This window comes from Nipponia nippon, unplaced genomic scaffold (genome assembly GCF_047370975.1).
Source record: "Nipponia nippon isolate SJK-2023a ecotype South Korea unplaced genomic scaffold, ASM4737097v1 scaffold_4, whole genome shotgun sequence".
Taxonomy (NCBI): Eukaryota; Metazoa; Chordata; class Aves; order Pelecaniformes; family Threskiornithidae; genus Nipponia; species Nipponia nippon.
Window position 1 is genome coordinate 52,536,914 of NW_028262358.1, and position 21,463 is coordinate 52,558,376.

Genomic DNA, 21,463 nt, shown 5'->3' on the forward strand with positions numbered 1-21,463 from the left:
GTGGATTTTATATGTATCTGAGAGCTGGCTCTGTGCTACAGAACGGGACTGGTAGCAGTTTGCTCTATTTTTAGCTAAAAGTTTCACAAGTGTCTGTTATTATAGACTGACACCGCTATAACTCCATACTTGAAATTAGTACAGGTGTTATGAGTGCAAACTGTTCTGTACACATGGGCAAACTTGAGACAAACATAAGGGTGTTTCTATAAAGTAGATTGGCATGGGGAATTGGAAGTGTAAATGTAAGTGGCCCGGTAAAACTGCTTTTCCCTAAAATTGAGATCCCCAGAACTGCCCTGAGATGTCGGAAAGTGGCAACAAAGAGAAATCTGCATCCACGTAATTTCTAATTTCTTGGGCTTTGTAAGAAACTCGATCAGGCTATTCCATGATTATCCTGGCAGGCAACTTGGTTAGAAGCATCAGGCACCAGAGCAGAGAGACGAGGGCTCTCCCTGGTGCAGACAGTCCCTCTGCTCTGTGGATTGTCTTTGGACTACGAGCCATCCTCAAGGTATTTTAACGTACGTGAGACTCCAAATTGTTCATGTATTACTTTTCGTTACACATTTATGAGCACTGAAAGTAATTGCACCTTTTCTCTTTCTAGAGATGAGGAAACTAGAAGTAAAATGTGGCTCATCCAAAGCCATCACTCAGGATCTAGGTCAGGATTAGGAGTCTTTAAGGGAAAAAAACAGCTCTTCAGAGAAAAAAGAACTAAAGGGGAGGCTTCCTGCCTCCAGAGGTATTGTCCATTACAACTCCTTTAAAAAAATTATTGGCACCACTGATCCCTACACTAATGAATTCTGCCTTTATCTATGTAAATGGAGCATTTCCCTTCACTGGTAAATGACAAGTTTTCATTCAATGTCTCTCATATAAATGAGAGATAGTACAAAGCGAAAAAAAATTACTTTGTTACTTTTGTAGCTTTGTATGTAGGCCTGCTCAGGACTCAGGGGAGGATAAAATGACAAGACCGAAAATGCTACATCTCTTTTATGGACAAATCACTTTTCTCTGTCTAATCGTTTTCATTATCAATCTACACCGTGCATGTTATTTCAAAAGTGACTGAAATGAGCATAATAATCCAAAACAAGTGTCTTTCGTATGTGTGATGACATGACAATCTTTTCATATGACTTATCTGGTTTTGTTTCTCATAACACCGTGCAAATGGGCACCCTTTGTAGGATCTAGCAACATAATATGCTAAAGCACTTCAGGGTCCTTGTTTGTCAACGCTGAATTTTTTTTAGCTACCTATTCACGTAGCTTAATTAGCTAGCTGTCTCTGAAAGTTTTCAACCTTCTTTAACCTCGTCTAATGTAGGTGACAAAATTTATAGAAATAATAAAGTCCTCTCACTCTCCATTTCCATTCTTAGAAGGTTAATAATTTAACAATAGCGGTACCTTGCCTGCTACTCAGGTACTGAAATTGTAACTAGAGTCTCCCAAAGCGGAGAAGACCTGCCGCTCATCTGTCTGGTGTTCCAGACCCTCCTCACAAATTATAGGGAAGATACCAGATGTTTCTAGATGAGCATTTTGCTCTTGACCGGGTCATCAGACACATCCATCGATGCACCCATAGCTTTGCCTGTGCTGCAACAACAGCAGGTTAATTTGTAATTGTTGTTCCATGCCATACAAAGCAGAGCGTATCTTTGATTACCCGTGAAGTTACAATAACACGCAGCTTTATTTTCAGCTCCGCTTGCCTTAACAACGCTAAAGGCACATTTGCTTGCTGCGATCCGGTGGCAAAGAGGAAGCCACCTGCCCGCGCCCTGGGGATGCCGCAGCTGGTCTCGCAAAGCAGCAGCTTGGAAAAGAAGAGAAAACCCACTCCTAATTCAGTGCCTTCAGGTAGTTTTAGAGGACCAATGGGACCCACCTACCTCAGTTCAGCGCCAGCATCAAGGTCTAAGAGAAAAATCCCGGCAAAGGCTCCACATGGAAGAACCCTGCAGTACGGTCTCGGATTTTTCAAGGAGAAAGAGCCACTCTGTCAGATATATTTTTAGCTGACTGTTAACCATAAAACCTCAAGTATTTATCTGTTGCTTAAGGTTTTTTTTCCTGACACAACAACAGCATGGACAGTGATGAGGGGGGAAGCTTCCTAGGTCTCTGCAACTGTCTCCAGCACGACACAATTTTCTCTCAGCAGGGGCCGGGGTGGGATTGATGCAATGCAAGGGAAATTTTGGGGCCTTATTATATCTGACGATGGCTCAGGAAAGCACAGTTGTTCTTTCAGCCACTATGTGGCACCAACAAAAAAGTAACTCCTGTCTTTTAAAATTTCCAGATTCGAATTGTCTACAATTTTTGTGATGAAAGGGAGAAAAAAGTACACGCAAATAAATGTCAAAGATGTTCAAGAAAAGCAAGCGTCCTATCTCAGAAAGGCTTGAACAACCGCTGCAACTACTTGTGTGGCTTATTAATGTGTATTCTTAGTGTGTATTAAAAATTGTGCGATGAAAGTTTTGCTGGGTTTTTTTAAGTCAGAATGACGGGGAAGGTGGTTTTTTTTTTTTCCAGAAGTGTTACCAGAGCTGACGTCACCACCCAAAAATGGGCTAAATTCACCCTTACCCAGAAGCACCGCACAACGAGCTCTCCCCTCGGCCGCCCCTGCGCCCCCTCGGTGTCAGCGCGCTGTCCGTCCGGGGCCTCACCGCCCCCCCCCCGCCCCCTCACCGCCCTCCCGGCGCGGGGGCGAGGGCACGAAAGGGCAGGGGCGTCCGTGGGGACTGCGGCAAAGAAACGGGCAACCCCAGCCCACCCACGCTTCCCAGCACCCACGGGGCGGGCTTTCCCCCTGCTAGGAAATGGTGCGAGCCGAGCACCGCCCCGAGGGGCCGGGGGGGGGGGGGGGGGGGCACGGCGCAGGGCCTGTGCGGCCGCCCCTCCATCCGCCCCTCGACGGCCCTGATTGACAGCCCGCCAGGGGCGGGGCGCCGCTATGCAAATCACCCCCCTCTCGCAGTCAATAGGAGGGTGAGCCGAGGGGCGGGGCGCTCGCCGGGGACCGGCGCTTGCCTCGACGGTGCGGGCGCTGCGGCGGCAGCGGCACCGCGGGGAGCGGAGCGGAGCGGAGCGGAGCGGAGCGGGCCCGGCCGTCCTGCCCTGCCCTGCCCTGCCCTGCCCTGCCCTGCCCTGCCCTGCCCTGCCGGGCCCTGGCCGGGGGTGAGTACCTGTCGGGATGGGGGGAGGACGAGACGGCGCTTTGCTCGGGGGCACCGGCCGGGCTGGGCTCCTTCGCCCCGGGCGTGTCGCCGTCGGCTCCCGGGACGGAAGCCCTGCCGTATCCCCGAGCCCCGCTCAGCATCAGCTGGGGGGTCCCGGGGCGCCGGCCCGGTCCGGAGCTGGTTCGGGACAGAGGGCAGCCCCGGGCCGGGCCGGGTGCCGGGCTCCGGCGGTGGCGGCCGGCCCGTCCCCTCCCCTGCCGTCGGGGGAGCCCCGGTGCGTGCCCGGGGCCCGGCGGCCGGCCCGGCCCGGCCCAGCCGGCGAGGCAGGAGGAGCCGCGGGAGTTTCGGAGCGCTTTGCAACTCGGTTTTGCATAAGAATAAACGAAACGGCCCCGCTTGAGTCGAGAGGGGAAGTCTGAAGCCCGGAGGCAGACGGGACGGCAGGGGATGGGGACCGGGCTTCGGGGTCTGGAGGTGCCTTGGCTGCCTTCGGGGGGCTCTGGGCCCTCAAAAGGGGCAAAAGGGGTGGCTGGGTTTTGCGCAGGATGAGGGAAAACCAGAGGCGCTTTCAAATACGAGTCTCCTTGTCCAGTCCCAATGGGTGTCTGCATTTCTAGCTGCCTTGTTTGTCTGGCTTAACGAGTATTAACATTTCATTCACAGTGCTCATATGTGGTCATGAATATGCTCATAGGTGGTTATGAATAGCTCCAGAGCAGATCTTGGCGGAAACTGGGTTTATATGCAAAATATAATAGCTTTTACTCCTTTCTTGGGCATCATCATGGCCAGATCTGCGAGTGGGTGCAAAAGTTAGCGTTCTTTGATTGCTTCCTCTTAATTGATATTAATTTCCTTTCCTGCCAAGAAGAATTAGTACTCGTGTATGTCTGAGATAACTGCATGTCATTCGGTGATACCAGGAAAGGAAATGACTAGAAGAATAACACTGGCCTAAAACGGACATTCACGCTTCTTGTTCCTGCTCTTTAGATGGTATTTTAGGAACCGTTTTTTAAGCTGTCAGGGATCAAAATGGCAATATATGACTTTTCAAGATGAGAATGCAATTTGAAGGATGCTGCTTTCTTACCAATGCTGTTACTTGCTATTTAAATAGTTTTATATGCAAGTGGTGAGACTACTAGATGAGCGTAACTTTTTTCTATTAAAAACAGACCAAAGGTCTAACAGACGAACAGACTAAAGGTTGTCCTTAAGAAAGGATGGTTTAGATGCCCAACACCTCTGATGAGCTTTTTCTCACCTTGTTTTTTTCACTGACTGCCTTGTATGACCACTGCTCTGAAACTGAAATTGCATGTTAAGTCCTATGGCAAATATATCTGGTGTTTTGGCTGAAACTAAAACTGCAAGTTAACCTCTCTTGTCATAAGAGATCTTCATGAAGAAACTAAGCAGGGTACATAAGATCTCTTGAGACATTAAACAGGGATGCTGTGAGAACAGTATCTTCTGGGCACTGCAGGTAAACATGATGCTATGGAACGCAACTGCATATTGTATCACAGTCTCAGAGATTTTGGGTGCTGTGGGGTTAGGCTCCATGTCTGACACCTTCCATTATATTATAACAGTAACCAAGATCTGCTCCAAAAGGAGAAATGGTAGTTGCTGCTGGTGCAGAAATAACAGAGAGGGAAGAGAATTTGCTGGGTGAAAAGAGTCACCCGAATCGCTCCCTAGCGCGGGTAGCGGGCCTGTGCTCGCCTGCGCTCGCACGTGCACTGCGCTGGACACACGGTGAGACTGGGAGCGAGGGCTCTGAACAAATCATGGAAACGCGGGGCCATGGAGAGACTGTAAGACGCTACCTAATCCATTCGGTGCATTGTAGCCGTGCCTCTAAACCAGACCTGGGGGAGGTTTCTGGAGTCTCTCTCTGTCCTCCAAGGAAGAGGGTCCCACAGTGCTCCCGCAGAGAAATTGTCTGATTTTCAGCCAGTCACAGCTAGTTCAACATAGATCTCACGTGTGAAACAAATGGATTACTTCGTGTGTTTCCAGTGTCAACACAGGGAACAAACCGATCATTTCTCTTTTTACAAACTCCTTTTACACATGGGAGTGCTGTGTCTCTCTCCCCGATCTTCTGCATGAAATGAACGTAATTCCTGCCACTCCTCTTCCTCCAGGGTTGTATTTTCTGAACCGTTTGGAGACAATGCCCGCTATGCTCTGACTTCCCCAGTGTGATAACTGGTGCGGGTGCTGTTCCAACTGAGGCCTTACCTACGCCAAGCAGAGTAAAACCAGTCCTTCCCATGCCATCTGTCATATAAGACACATTTTTTTTTACAATGGCATTATATTGTGAACTTGGTTTTTAGCTTGCAATCTGCTATAACCCCACCAATGCTTTTCTGCTACCAAGCTAGGTGTTCTCCACTTACTATCTGTGCGAATAATTTCTTCTAAATGTACCATACCAGGCTTGTCTCTATCGAATTTCCTCTTATTGTTGTTAGTACTTCTCTTACTTGCCAAGATCATCGTAAATTCTCATCATTTCTCCTTTCCTCTGCCACCAAATGCTTGCTTCCACTCCCTTCCAGTTCAGTGTCACCTGGAGACTGCACAGGCTCATGTTTGGTTCCACTCTCCAAGTTGCTAATGGAAAATATGGATAACCTCCGAGTGTGACAGAAACCCATCATAATGTTGGCATATTCAAAACCAGTTCTGAGAGTGAGAAGACAACTGCTCTGTCAAGTACGAAGGTGCTGGATCAGATACGCTTTCCATTATCTTTTATCTGGCCCATCAATTTTCTTTGACTCTGGTCATCCCTGTAGTGCAGGGATGACAAAGCATGGTGCAGGAATTAGTGAGGCAATGTTAATTTGATCCAATAAACTCATCTCAGCACCAAATGCAGGGTTACCACTTTTTTAGGCAGTTTTGCAGAGACGCCATTTCTGGTTAGACTTGCATTTCGGGCTGCCCCCCAAGACGTGGCCCCCACGTGAGCCATCTCTGGTGAGGAACACCATTCCCAGGGAGCGGCAGTGCTGCTCCTGGTGAGGGCTGGCTCCTGGGAACCCCCTCTTGGGGAGCGGGGGGGCTCCGCATGAGGGGAGCAATGCAGTTCAGTTTCTACGTCTGTTTTGATAGCTTTTGCTGATTGTGTCGAGCATCTTGATATCTCATCTAGCCTGTCACACAGTGTTTGGCACTTCTCATCTAGAGCATATTTCTGTAGTTTATCACAGGGGGAATGATGTCACATATCTTGACTTCAGAAGACTTATCATGCATGCAGCTTTTGCTTTATCTACTATGACAGTTAACCCGTTAATTGCTAAGATTATTCTTGACAAACTCACATTCACAAAAGCCAAGAAAGTACTGAACGCTCCAGCGTTTCCTGCTATGCCTTTCCTCTGTGCCCTATTTGTGTTACTGACAAAACATGTATTTTTGAAAGCAAGAATAAAGCTTGCTTGAGCTTCGGATATGCCCAGTCAGGAACAGATTCTCTAAGTACCACGGGCCAGTGTGTCCCTAATTACATCTGTATCTTGTCTCAACTTCACTGGTACTTTGAATGGGCCTGTAAACACCCATGGGCTGCTAAGTAGTGTAGAGTAATTGCCATAAAGCCTGCCAGCGCCTGACATGTCCTGGGGCTGAGGCTGTGGGTATGCCTGTGTGGCTGTGGGGGTTATTTCTTGACTGAAACTATTTTGGTTCAATTACAGTTGTGTAGATTTTGCTGTAGGATCCAGAACAGAGCCTCGTGTACTGGCCCACATGAACAAATGCCAATAAACCACCCCATATTTAACCTTAAAGGGATTTTTTAAAGTAAAGAGTACTTGATCTCAGATTGTAACACTGCATTGCGTATAATTAAATATTTATGTATTTTAAAAAGTAATGCTGTTGTGCTAATTTAAAAATGTCTGTAGAACATGTTGCTTCTGACTGATGATCACATGCAACCTCATATTTCTACCTGGATGCCAACATAATGTCTTAATCACTTACAAATACCACTGTGCGGTAGCAATAGTAGTTATATAAACGTGGTATATACATAGCTATTTCGCTGAGGCAATGTGTTTCAGGGAAGCTGAGGTGATTAATGAGATAATGTATCTACTCATGGCACTGTAGCGACAGCGCTGCCTGTGAGCCCATTGTCTGATGTCCTTGCGCAGTGACTCATAACGATGCCGAGCTGTAGTAATTGCCAAGAAATGCATGGATGGCTGTCTCACTGTTTATGCTAGTGGTATGGTTCTGTCTTAACTATTTGCCAGGCCTGTGGAGGCACAGTTCACGCTCCCCTTGTCTCCATCCACACCGATTTTACCTGGAGGCCTGCAGTAGTTAGCCTGCAGTGCACTGCATGTACTGAAAAGCACTGAATGGGGAGCGATGGTGGGACTGTACCCCCCCTCCCTGGGTAAAATACAGTCCTGTGCAAGAATAACATTTACTTAGCATGTGCTACTGTGTAGTAACAAGTTAAAACTTCAGATTTTTTGCCAATCTCTTCATAAATACATGAAAAATGAAATGCATATTATGTGTGCGTTTAATATATGCCAGCAGCTTCTCCTAGTTTTGATGCTGGTGTCTGGAAAACCTGATAACCAGTCTATGGAAAACACCAAGATAGTTAACCTGAATACCTCTGGGAAGTATGAGATGCACCCTAGATCCCTGAATTTCCAATATGCTGTGGTACAAAAATTAAGTTACTTTATAGTGAAGCGATTGAATACTGGTAAAGAAACTGGGACAAGTCAAAAAACCTCCAAAGCTATCAGTATTCAAGCAATTATTGCCTCATTACTTTGAGTTAGAGGCAACAAACTATTTGAATGTTATTTTTTTCCCTTAGGCCTTTCCTAGCCTTTATGGTAGGAAAGGAACTACTGGAGACTTGGAGATTCGGACAGCTGCAGAAATAGCCTGCAAAGAATGGAGCCATCCCTACTTCTCTGCATATGTCAACGTGCAGTAAATAACTTGTTTTGGTACAAACGGAGAAGCTGACACTTCATGCAAGCTTTTGGAAAAAAAAAACAACCCTGCCCTGAGACATTTGCTAACCGTATACACTTCTCACTAGGGTGACTGAAAGCATAAAGGAGGTGTTCCGCTGTACACAGGCTTTGACTATGGTATGAAGTGGGAAGTGTCTAATAGGCTTCAGACGCATTTCAGATCCAGCTTCTCGCTGGATTTCTGTAGCTTTATAACTGGTGTTCTGTGTTAACTGATGTGTTTTCAATCCTGAATACATTTTGTCTATTTTTAAACATTGCCGAATCCAAGAAACTCCAGAGAAGATAACTTCCTTCCAGTGAGGCCACAAAAAGATTTTGAAATGGCAGTCTCTGTCATAGTTGTTAATATTGGAGTTAATACACAGATGTGATCTTAAAACACCTCCAGAAGGCAAACTGTCCTAATCATTAGATTATGATGTTTGGTGTTTCTTTGAGCTCTTATAGAGGAAAAACAAGAAGAAAGAGGAGTGATTTGAGAAATCCAAGCCTGCTGTTCCACCAGTGATGGACATGATTGGGGAGACAGGGAATTTGGGCTGAAAAGATGACTAGCACTCTGTGATGAGTCAATTAGAAGCTCTTTTGGAAAGAGGAAACCTATTGTAAACAATAGTCTGTTTTCCAAGTTAATTAATATTGTCCAGTCTATTATTGGACAACAGATACCAGGGAAAATTATTAAATCTGGTCTAAGACAGTTGTTTCCAAAACAGAAAGATACTAGAAAATTATGATTAAATCTGAGACTCCAACTCTTAAATGAAAAGCTTCAGCTGCATTTGACACTTCTTTTACCTATACATGGCTTGCATTTTTGTGCAAGAGCAGCACACTATTTGCCTTGTAATGGAGTGTGTTCGACTCAGCCAGTCCATCTGAGTGGATTTCCATCAATACTGCATCCTCCACAAGCAGTATGGGAAGTTACTGGCATGTGCTGGTGCCCACTTGGCTATGAAGTAATTCTGCCTAGGAGCAGGTTATTTCCAAATTGTTCACCACTTGTTTCTTGGGTCACATCTGTTGTGTGTCATGCAACCAAGAGCACATGCCGTTCAGAGACAGGATGAGCCGCGTGGGTTCGTAGTGGCGCGCAACAGGACTTTTGCCAGCTGAGCAAGAGAAGAACTGCTGGTAGAACTGATTTTTGACTGGCTTGTTTTGAAATATCTGTTGTTCCTCAAATGGGCCACTTCAACTAAAGCAAAAGCTTCATCTTGTAAGGTCCTACGCAAGGCTAAAAAGATTACTGACTAGACTGTTGGTAATCCACAAGCTGGTATTAATTAGTAGCTGACTTTTATGAATGCTGTAAAAAGCAAAAATGTACACTGGCATCCTTCACAGCTGCTGGTGATGAAATATGGATGCTGTGCTGAAACTGCCGCTTTATTTCACCGTTTGTCCCCAAACTCAGTGATATGGATATGCAAATGTTAAAGCTGAAATAAGTACAGGCGTGCAATTCGTTTGTTTCTATAGAAATAACTTTTCATCCTTAAGTTATTTCTACGTGGATAACAGGCTGCAGAACATTAGCACAGCAATGGAAATATGATATGCAGGACTCCTATTTGTATGTATATGGGGCTAACAGAAAAGGGGTTTATGTGTATGCAGAGTTTTTGATTTTCAGAGTGGATTTCCTTTCCTGTCTGAAATCCCCTGTCATGCGGAGTTGTGTGGGGCTGCAGTCTTATTGCAACAGGACAGCTTGCATCTTTTTCAGGCATCATGGGGTAGCTAGTCATTGTGGTGATTAATACCAAGAAGTAGCATGCTAACGTGAAGAGATGAGTACTGAGCATGTCCTCAGCTGACTGTACTTGGTGGCTATCTGGCTTCAAAGTTGTAACCTCTGCAGGCATTATCTGGCCGGTATTTCCTGTGTGTGTGCGCGTGTCTGTGTGTTTGGGTGTACACACCCTGATGGACTGCAGAAGAAACTTGATTTTTACAAGGACAGGTTTATCTAGCCCAAAAATACAAACATCGAAGTACATGTTCCAGTTTGAATATACACAGTATTTTAAACGAAAGTCAAACTGACAGCTAATTATTAAAACACACACTCTTAGAATTAGGGTATTTATACGCTTGGGGCTGTGAGTACAGAGTAGTTGGTGTCTTGGTATTCTAATGTGTTAGATGTATCCTAAATAAACCTGGGCAAGCAGTTGAATATATTTAGCACTCCTGTTCAAATCAGCAAGCTTTTGACCTAAGGCTGAGTACTAGGACAATTTAGATTGGACCTTTGGAGGTCGTCTAATCCAGCTTTCCTCAGAACACACACGGGTAGTTCAGGTTGCTGAGGTCCATGTCCAGTTGAGTTTTGAATATCCTCAAGGATGCAGATTCCAAAACTTCTCTGGGCACCTTTTCCAGTGTTTCTGAAAGTTTGTGGTTTGTTTTTTTTTTTTTTTTTTCCCCCTCTACTGTCTGGCTGGCTTTTCCCTTGTTTCCACTTGGGTCTGTTGCCTCTTGTGCTGTCGCTCTACATCTCCATGAAGGATCTACCCTTGCATTACGCAGTTGATGACAGCAACAAGATCTCCCTTGAGCTTCCTGTTTTCCAGGCTGACGTTGCCAGCTCTCTCGGCCTCTCCTCATACGTCAGGTGCTCCAGCACCTCTGACCATCTTGGTGGCCTCCCCTGGACTCACCCCAGTGTGTCCTTGTCTCTTGCGCTGGGGAGCCCCAGCACAAACACAGCACTCCAGATGTGGACTCTCAGGTGTCAGATGGAGGGGTCACTTCTCTCGACCACTTTTGCTACTCCTGCCCAGCATGCTGTTGGCCTCCTTTGCCACAAGGGCGCATTGCTGACGCATGTTCAACTTGACGTCCACCAGCACACCAAAGTCCTTTTCTGCAGAGCTGCTTTCTAGCCAGGGAGCCCAACTTCTACTGCTGCACCAGGCCCTAGATTAAGGGAGAGATTGCCACTCATTTTAAAGAACGTGTGCTGAGCCTATCCCTAACAACTAGTAATGTACTAATATATTGCTGTTTTAATTACAAACAATGCTATCAACATGTAAGTAGATGCAAACTTTCCTGAGTAACAACCGCATCTGGTAAAGGAGGTCAACTTGTCTAAATGCTGATCTGTTAAGCTGAAATTTTTCAAATGGCTGTTGCCCCCTGCTCTCCCATTCTTGCTTGTTCATTTGTTTCAGCTCTTCACCGCCAGGGACAGAACTATCAAAGGAATGCTGGGAAGTTATTGTCCTCTCTTGGGAAGATCTGGTTCCCCTTTGTTTGAAATGGGAATTTGAAATGGGGAAAGACCTCTGTGGTGGTGTTGCATTTGAGCCTGCTGTTTTCCTTATGTAAAACTCCTAAAATTTTGCCAAATGGTGAGTTTCTCAAAGCAGCAGTTTGCAAATGCCCCAAATAAATTTACTATGTTCCTTGACCAAAAGGTGCTCAAGAAAGCTGAAGTCTAAACATTTTCTTGAACCTCACAGATCTCTTCGGCCAAATATTGCAAATGTTAACCTACAGAGTAATTGAGCATGCTCTGGCATAAAGCTGGATAGGTGTCCTCTGCAATTTGTGGTGTTTGTGGCCTTATATGATGCTGAAATACAGGCAGAAAGTCATTCTCTTTCTGTCCTTCATCCTGTCCAGGCACTGTATGTAGATAAAGAAGAGCATCTTGAAAATGTGAAGATAAAGTGGGAAGCAGGCTAAGTGATGCACTTTAGAAATAGAGAGAAAAAGACAGAACTCAGGGCGAATGAAAGATGTCCAGAAGTCCCTGATTTTGCAGGACTCTGAAGTCAGGCCTGAAGAGATGGCATCCATTTGTCAGGACAAAAGTATGGTCACTTTACCCTGTGGAGCCATTACCCTGACGGGTACAGGTCCTCAATGCAGAGTTAAAAGATCCTAATGTTGACCACCTTGAATGTAAGTTTTGGTACGTAGTTTCAAATAATGTAGGCTTTTAGAGTTAAGCACTCAGAAACTGGGAAACCCCAGGTTGAAGATTGTCAGTGCAAGGGTAATTTGATCCCTCTGTTCACATTTAGAATTGGATTCTGCCGGATCTACTGGATCACGGAGATTGTGGGTGATGCTGTACATATCATTGGAGACGAGCTTCTCACAAGTGGCCTCGATCCACGTGTTCATTCACTGATGTCCAGCTTGTTACTTCGTGATCTTACTCAGCAAAGTCCCCCGAGGCTTGCAGCAGTGGCTGAAGTCAGAAGGAGCTGACTTCTGAACGTACCAGGTACAAAGAACTGTGCTTCAGGTGTCTCAAGTGGGCATCATAACTCATCGAGAGTGATAGCGTTGTCCTTCATCACTCTGGGCTTGAAACCCATGTCTGTGGATGGGGCCGTTAGATCTGCCCTCCCCCAAAAGACTGTTATGAGTTTGTGGAGCTTTCCAGGGATTTCACAGGAGAAATCCCTGAGGAAATGAACAGTAGTAACACAGTAAATGAGATATCTGTCCATGAACTGATTGGTGAGTGTTAAATTTCACATTGTACAACTTTTATTCAGCACATGCAGACCGTAGGCAGAGACTTGGTAGAAGTGACAGGACATAGGCCAGTGTTCAATTGCATGATCGTCCTGTGGGTTGGCAACATCATGGTGCCATCTGAGGCCACACTTGGCATCTCCTTACTCTTCTTTTAATGTTTGACTTTTTAACCTTTCATGTCGTATTAAAAAAAATTAGCGATATTTTTACAGAGATGCTGCAGAATTAGTACATACGTGGACTTATTGCAGCATTAGTATTTTCATGTTGTGAATTACCGTGTATTTGCTTCTCCATTTCTTCCTACTTTTATTTTATCTAACACTTTAAAATAGTTGTGGGTGAGAAAAACAAATTGCAAATTACACTTTTGAGGGTAGAAGGAAGGAAGGGTAGACCTGTTCGTACAAAATCATAAGTTTATTATGCAGGAGCTCTTACTCAGTGTGGTTTTCTGTTTGTGTTTTCTTTGTCAAGCACAAAAAATAAAATGTAATTATTATTGAGCCCGTTGTCAGTCTGCTCTCTGTGGAAGGCTGATGAAATCTAGTTTTTCTGAAGTTCGAGGAACAGTGAACACAAAGGCAACACAGTCCTGCACACACATGATTTAGTTTACACGAATGGCACCTTGCTGCTGTGGATTGTCACTTTAAAGTCATAAAAAAACATTGTTTGCTGTTTCCAAATGTAGATGCTAAACACAAAAAGAATAAACTGCTGAAGTTTTTCACAACACACAGCAGTTCAAGGATCAGACTAGAAGTGGGAGGATCATCAACTCTAGGGAAGGCAGTAGGAGTCAGGAATGCAGTCAGATGAGCAATGTGACTGGTTTTCAGAGCCACGTCTACGTTGCAGGTGAAAAGCATCTCAGAAACAGTTAGTGATTAGAAGAGATCTAAATAATCCTGAGATTGCTAGATGCTTTTGTTTGTTCCCTTTCCACCATGCTGTCTAGAAAATGGTCCACTATTTCCAGAGAGGAAGGGTAGATGTTCTCACTGTCTCGGTGCCTCTAGGAAAACTTGGCCATACGGTTTTAAAGCCAAGTAAACTTGACTTTTAAGCTGCCCCACACATTTTTTTTTTTTTCCTTTTAGATGGGGGTTTTTCTTCTTGATGTTGTGGCATGAAGTGAAAGTCTTGATTTTATTATTGCTGAGGGAGGAGGTGGAAAACCTTTCATTTCCTAAAGCTTTATCTATGTGATTGAGTTGAATCTATGTGGCTTATGTTTTAAATTCAAAAATTATCTTACATGCATGGATTCCTGAGTGAACGCTCTTCTCTCAGGATATTAATGGACTTTCTTGGTTTACATTGCTTGTAAAAGAATTGGTTTAAGTTGAAATTCACTTCTTTTCTTCGGTGTAAATGTGATCCTAATCAGGACACTTCTCAAGATGAGTATATACCCCCAATGAACTATACGAGCCCGAGAGGCTGCGCCTGTGATGGCATCTTTCCCATCTCCTCCCTAACATCTTTAACACATCTAACAATCCCATGAAACGGATTATAGACTCGCAGTTTTCATTCACGTTAGATCTAGGCCTATTATACTGGGTATGTACACACGCGACTTTTCTTAACCTGAGAATAACTGATGGTCCTATGAAGGGATGTGTCATTCACAGTGGATAGCATGTTTGTAAATGCTGTGAAGATACTCTAATTTCTGGAAGAACAAAAACGAATCCTCCAGACACAGAGATCTGGAGATGTCCTGCTTGGTGGTGCTTCTTAACTTGGTTCTCTTTCTTACGAATTTAAATGAGGTCGTGGGATGTACAGCTTTTGTGATGGGAAATTTTCAGCTTCCTGCTTGCTGTAACACTTGGTGCAGGGTTCTTGCTGAAGCTTTCAGATTTCACTTTCTGCAAAGCCTTTAGGTCTAGACTTTCAAGTAAACAACGTACTTAAAGGAGGCTTATGTTTTGTTACCCTGTAACTGGTCTGTACAGATTACTCATTCTGTGGCTTTTTAATGAAATTTGTAGTTAAGCACATCTGAGGCAAACACACAGAAAACAGATCCTGATCTGTAACAATGGTGTTACTTTATTCCTTCAGTAGGATGTTTCCATCATACAAAAAAGAAGGGTTGGATGGATGGTTTTACTTAACAAAATGCTGCTATTGCTGTGTTGTTTTGTTTGATGCCTGGTACACTGTGGTCAATGATAGCATCTGGAGACCCTAAACTTGCCTTTCCTTTTTGTTTTTTTTTTATTCTATCTTGGTACTTCCCGCACCATTTCTCGAAACTTTTCTTTCCCAACTGTATTGGTAAATGCCATTTCTGTTTCTGAGAGGCTTCCTACTCTTCTCCCAGGAAAAGCAAGCTTAGAATGACAGAGGACCTGTGACATTTGGGGCAGTCGATGTAATGAAGGGCCAAGACCTAGAGGAGATTTCTGTAGTGAGCAGCGGTGGGAAGCGTTCAGTTATTAACACATCTGCACGTGCTGACAGCTGAAAGCTTCCTGTCATTTGCTCAAGAGTTTGTTTTTTTTCTCCAAGCGAAAGACCGGCATTTTGGGGGGGTTGGGGATTGTCTTATTATTCTTTTGGATTTGCCTTCAGGATTTGTTGTCTTCTCTCTTGCACTTTTGTAGTTTCTAAGCTTTGTAGTTTCTAGAAGAGTGTTCTAGCACCAGAGTTTTGGATCTGAGGTCTATCACTGTATAAAATACTGTGAACAAATTTAAAATCTGGTATTTTGGGCTATCTTTGATGTAGTTATGTTATCTACGATGTAGTTATAACTATGATGTAGTTATTAGTTACGAACTTTCAACCCTTGCAAACCAGTATTTTATTTACTGTAAACTTCTTTCCTCCTGTTTCCCTGTTTTACAGGCAGGATGAAAGACCGGCTAAACGAGCTGCGTGAATTTGCCAGGTTACACAACCAACAGTTTTCTGATAGCGAGGATGATGAAAATTCACTGCACGATGTTCTCCTTTATGAGACTGATTATGCCTTGGAAATTCTTCATAAAGACATAGAGAATATCCGGACAGAAAATGACCACCTAAAAGAGGATGTCAGGCGGCTCAGAAAGCAAAACAACCGCTTCCTTACTTCCATGCGCCGTCTTAGTAGCATCAAACGAGATACTAATTGTATTGCCAGAGACATCAAGGCCCGCGGAGAAAGCATCCACAGGAAACTCCAGATAATGAGAGATTTCAGCGAAGATGCAATAACGAAGTACGGGGCTATGTCTGTCATTGCCAGGGTAGCGAAGAACCACTACGTTGACCTCATGCATGCATTTCAGGAAGCGATGTTTGAATACAATGCAACAGAGATGAACCAGCGGGAGAACTGCAAGATTCGAATTCAGCGGCAGCTAGAGATCATGGGCAAAGATGTTTCTGGCAACCAGATTGAGGAGATGATTGAGCAAGGCAAGTGGGATGTCTTCTCTGAGAATCTCTTGTCGGATGTTAAGGGGGCTCGCTCAGCCCTGAACGAGATAGAGACACGTCATAAGGAGCTGGTGAAGTTGGAAGGCCGCATTAAGGAAGTTCATGAGCTCTTTCTGCAGGTGGCCCTGCTAGTGGAGGAACAGGCGGACACCTTCGACGTCATTGAGATAAATATGCAAAATGTTGAGGACTACGTAGGAGAAGCTAAAGAGCAAGTGAAAAAAGCTTTGGAATACAGGAGAAAACACCCCCTCAGAACAATCCTCTGCTGCTGCTTATCCTGTTGCAGAAGGTGACTGTCCCACTGAAGCTGTCACAGACTGACTCGAATGTCTTCAAAATCAGGCATTCTTTCCAGTGACTTTTCCGTAACGACAACCCCTAGAAATGGGGGGGGGGGGGCGGGCTATTTTGCAGTTGCTTTTGTTCATTGCCTTTTTCCTAAACGTGCTGAAGGCTGTTCTGTTTGAGAGCTCCTAGGAATGTTGATAAAATTGTTTTTAATCTATTTTTAATTGAAATGTACTTTGTTGCTGTAACTAGAGGTGCAAGAACATATCTGCAGTGATACTTTTTTCAGATAGGCGAGAAAGAGGAATGAGTGATGGGCCGATAACTCAGCCTAGGGAAGATGAGAAATTCCACGAAGTAACTTTATTCTTATTTGTCCAAGTGAGTCTGCAGGCGGTGCAGCCTTACCGCCTGGGGTGACACAATACACCCCAGAATCAGGAGGTTTCAATTTTAACTAGTTTGGAGCCTGCTTGATGCAAATACTTGAACAGATTTTTGCTCTGTTCATTTGACAAAATACTAAGCTTGTTAGCAGGAGCAGGACACAGAACGAGTTTCTCTTTCAACTTGATTTCCACCTGCCATGAATCTTAACAGATGTAACCGCACCTTAAATGATAATATGCACGTTTTGCTCCGTTTGTGTGATGCTCTCCTCCATTTTGAGCACCCACAACTTTGTCAAGGTGGCTAGAAGCACTGCAACACTGAGGCATCTCACTGACTTCTAACTTGAGCCACTGTCCGTACTCTCAATTTCAAAACTGCCATGCTTTTATGTGTCTAATACATTTTTCTACCAATTAACACTTCAGCCAGAAGAGATGCATGCAGTGGCCTTCTGCAGAAGCACCCATAAGAAGACAACAGTTGGGGGGTCGAGAAAGCATTTTAGGGTCTCCTGTGCTGGCACATACACACAAGCAGTTTTAGTGGAAGGATTATCCTGTCAATAGACTTTTATTTTTTTATAAGCATTGATTGAATATGGATTTTTTTAATACCTATTTTAAATAACATGAAGGATTAAATTTATTAACATGCAATTTTACCAGTGTACAAAACCCACGGCTTTACTCCCATTATTAGGAAATCTCCACCTGGGAAAGAAAATAGACGTATTTCTTCAGTACACCTGAAGAAGAAAGAAAACAACATTTTAATGTCATTTCAGTGCTCTTTTCAAGCTTAAAAGTAATCTCTCCTTTTGTGTAAGGGGAGTCTGCCCACAGCAGGTTTGGAATATGAGGAGGGAATAGAAAATTTGCAGCCCTGGAAACTGCTGAGCATTGTCAGTGAAACTTGTATTCCTGAGGTCTGGTGAGTGAGTATAGCTCCTGCTTCTGGAGGTTTTCCAACTATAATATTTCTAGGTGGCTTCCTGATACACTGTGACCTATTGCTATCCTTTGAATTAATGCAGGACATTTTTTCAGAAGTTAGTGGGTTTTTTTAAAATGCTGATCCTATTTGTACCTATTTTAATAAATATATTTAAACATTTCAAATATTTTGTATTTGGGATTTTTCCTCGGGAGATGCACATAGCCATCTTCCTGCACCAATTGCAATGAAACTTTTCCCTTCTGATCTTTTGCACACTAATTTTATATGTGAAAAAACACCCAAACATTTCTTACTATTTATATTGATATAACAAAACAGAGAAATAAATTCAGCTTCCAAGCTTTCGTATCCTAGCGGGAAATACTTCTTAGCCAGACAGGCTTTTTTACACAAATAGAAGCTAAATGGATAACTATTCTCAGAAACTCAGTGTCTCTTTCACTGAAGCACCTGTCTGTGATAACGTGGAAGAGTGAGGAACGCCAGTCTTCTAAACTAGAAGATATTTTGATATTCAGTGATGTCCTGATGATGTCAGTATTATGCTTGCCTGAGGACCTCTCCAACAACCCAATGTTCATACTTGAAGTGGGAGAAAGGAGGGTGTTGAGCTGGCACCACGACTGCTGCTTTGGTGCTGCTCAAGAAGACAAAGTCGTTTGCTCCGTGGGTACTGCCATTCAAGTCAATGGAACTGTGCATTTCTAGAGAAATACCCTAAACCTCCGAGGGTCAGCATGTGGGCATAAAACAATGAAGAATAAAATGCGTATTTCATTTCGTCTGCATATTCTTAGCACTCACCAATGCTTTTGATAAAAATGTGTACATGTTTTTTTTGTTGGTTTCTTTTTTGCACATATGTATGTCTACAAATGGAATAAAAGATTTAATAAGAAAAACTGAAAGTGGAGAGTGATGTACATTGAATCAGCAGCTCTGAGTAGTTTCCTGCATTGTCAAGTTTAGTTTAAAAGCTGCTGGACTAAATTCTGAGTTGGTGAAAGGAGATTAAACAATGCCTAAAAAAAAAGTCCTCCTAATATTTGTTGCCACAGTAAATCAAATGTGTTGCATATTGAGATAGACTTACCATAATTTTTCCTATAAAAACCATGAAAAATGAGTTTCATACATTCTAAGGTGATTCTCTACTGCAAGAAGAAATCAAATTTATTCTGGCAGTTCTGAGAGAGATTGATGATTTCATTAGTAGATATGCAAAGCATATATTCATATCTTTAGTCCGATTTGAGGCACAGGGAAAGAGAAGGAAAGCATGAAGAAAAGGTAATTGTAGACCTTCTCTCCCAACTTCAGGCTGTTGGTGCAAGGAAGAAACTGAGAATTATTGACGTACCAGCTTGAGACCCTTTAGAACGATTTTTAAGTCGCATTGTGAATTAGAGGCACTTAAAAAATTACTTCCAGTAACTGAAGAAATCATTCTCTTCCTTGCAAACATGTGTTCATTGCTTAATACTATGGGCTTTTTTCTATCCTTCCGTTGCGTAAGAACCCAAATTTTGCCAGCCCGTGAACTTGCCTCGTCACAGTTAAACAGACTTTTGAAAAAAACCTGATCGCGCTATAGTTGCAAAGACTCATGCCACACAGGATGAGTGGAAGAAGATGATAAAAGTAGCTTGATAATATGTTAGCAGAGTAATAACAGAATCCGCAGAATGGACATCTTCATGCTCGCTAAGGAAAGCTGCCTTTTCATTCTGAAAGTCAGCGCGACTCCTGTGGAGATGTGCGTAGCATATTCTATGGGTTGGGTTGTTTTTTTCCTCTTCCCTCATGTGGCAAAGCCTATAGCTGGGTATGAGGGGGAGCAGTTAAAATGGGAGAGGGGCTGCGTTAGCTTTTAGGGTTGCTGTTACTTGTTTCTGTTTCGTACTGAAAGCAGCAGAAGCTTCACCCCCACCCCTGAATCTCAGCCCTTTCTGAGAAGGAGAAAGGAGAACTGGCAGCCAGGCACACCTTGCTCCTAAAAATGTAAGAGAGCATTGCATAAATATGAAAGGGCAAAAAAATCCCCTACTACAAAATACAATGTTTGGTATAGAACAGTGAACTTCCTGGATATGTATATGAGCCTCCATTTCATTTTAGGGGATTTTTTTTTTTTTTGAAACAATGGGTTTTATTTTAGAGAAATGGCGGTGGAACAATTGCTACCTTAAAGCGAGGGACCCAGACTATGGACCCACTTGCACACTTGAGCAGGCATCTCTCTGCTGCGTGTCTTGGGAAAAACTTCTCGAAGTAAAAGTATAGCTCTTAGTTTAAGACCCAGATACCTTTTTTTCTGGGGGCTGAACTGAGTAGCTAAGCTAAACGGCGGCTTTTCTGATGTAACCTACACTAAGGATGTTTTGAATGCACAGCCCAAGTTGTAGTTTGTAATTTCTTGAAAACAAAACAGGTTCTCTAGATTTTTGAACCATAGGAGATACTTGGAATTGATTTGAAAAAAGGAAAGAGCTACACATGGCTGTGTTTCTGTCTCTAGGAAAGTGTCACAGATATGACGAAGGCAGGAAACAGTGTCATTTAATAGATACTGTACGTGGTGATTACAGTTAATCTATTTCCAACACAATGTGATTTTCACATGGAGCTATGGTAGTTGTTTCTCTAATATGTAAGAAGGCAATAGCAGATCGATCTTCTTCCATGTTTCTGGCATATTATATAGCGTCTTTGTAATAGTTGAGCCAAAGCCAGTAACAGCTCCACCGTCACACCTTACCTTACAGTGCATACCTTGTTAGGGCGCAAAGTCTTAACAGGAAAAAGTAACATTTTACGATTGGAACAGGCTGCCCAGGGAAGTGGTTGAGTCTCCATCCCTGGAGGTATTTAAAAGACGGGTAGAGGTGGTGCTTGAGGACATGGTTTAGTGGTGGACTTGGCAGTGATAGGTTAACGGTTGGACTCGATGATCTTAAGGGTCTTTTCCAACCTTAACGATTCTATGGCTCTATGATTCTAAGTGACGAGAGAATGAGATAACCTAACTGATGACATTTCTCTACTCAATGCTTTGCTGAAAGGCACAACCCTACTGAAGGGGGAGCAATGCTAGCTATGGTGTGATGCCCATTTCTAGCAAATGATACAGCACGGTAAGTTCCAGTCAAAGAGCTGTTCTTTCATTCATGGGCTCCAGCGTGTGAATAAAATTAGGGAAAAAGAAGGTGCGAGTTTCACATCTGTTCTTCATGTATGTAAAATATTAACAATTCATTTTTATTGCATTGCGAGAAGTATTTTCCTTCACAGGCATACCCAGTGTACTGGGGGTCTCTCAGCACTAACAGCTGAAGAGGTTAGGCACCACCTGCACCTGCAAATTCGAGGCCCAGACCCCTTACAGAGGGCCACCTACCAGCAGGGCGTCCAACAGCCAGGCAGGGCACGTGCCTCTGTTCTGCTCATGGCAGAGACGGATGGCCTCTGCATGCTGCCTCCAGTTTGCTGGACGCTGTCCCAGTCCAGCGTCTCCAGCCTGTGCCACACCGAGTATTTGCCTCTCATTCCCCAGGGGCAGGCTCAAAGGCGGCGAAGTCTGGTGGGATGGAGGGTGTCTGCTTCCTCCTCTGGAGA

General features: G+C 43.9%; 1 protein-coding gene across 5 annotated transcripts; it reads left to right on the forward strand.

The window, feature by feature from the left end:
* The first annotated feature begins 3,061 nt into the window (after window positions 1–3,061).
* Window positions 3,062–16,603, forward strand: STX11 (syntaxin 11). Of its 5 annotated transcripts, none has more exons than XM_087777302.1 (4): window positions 3,062–3,213; window positions 11,897–12,188; window positions 12,301–12,506; window positions 15,632–16,603. In XM_087777302.1, exon 4 carries the CDS (start codon window positions 15,637–15,639, stop codon window positions 16,501–16,503), a length of 867 nt encoding a protein of 288 aa, XP_087633428.1. In that variant the 5' UTR covers window positions 3,062–3,213; window positions 11,897–12,188; window positions 12,301–12,506; window positions 15,632–15,636; the 3' UTR covers window positions 16,504–16,603. The 5 variants fall into 5 exon arrangements, with proteins under 5 accessions (XP_087633428.1, XP_087633429.1, XP_087633425.1 ...); XM_087777303.1 differs by having other exon boundaries at window positions 11,897–12,178; XM_087777299.1 differs by lacking the exon at window positions 11,897–12,188.
* The last annotated feature ends 4,860 nt before the right edge of the window (window positions 16,604–21,463 follow it).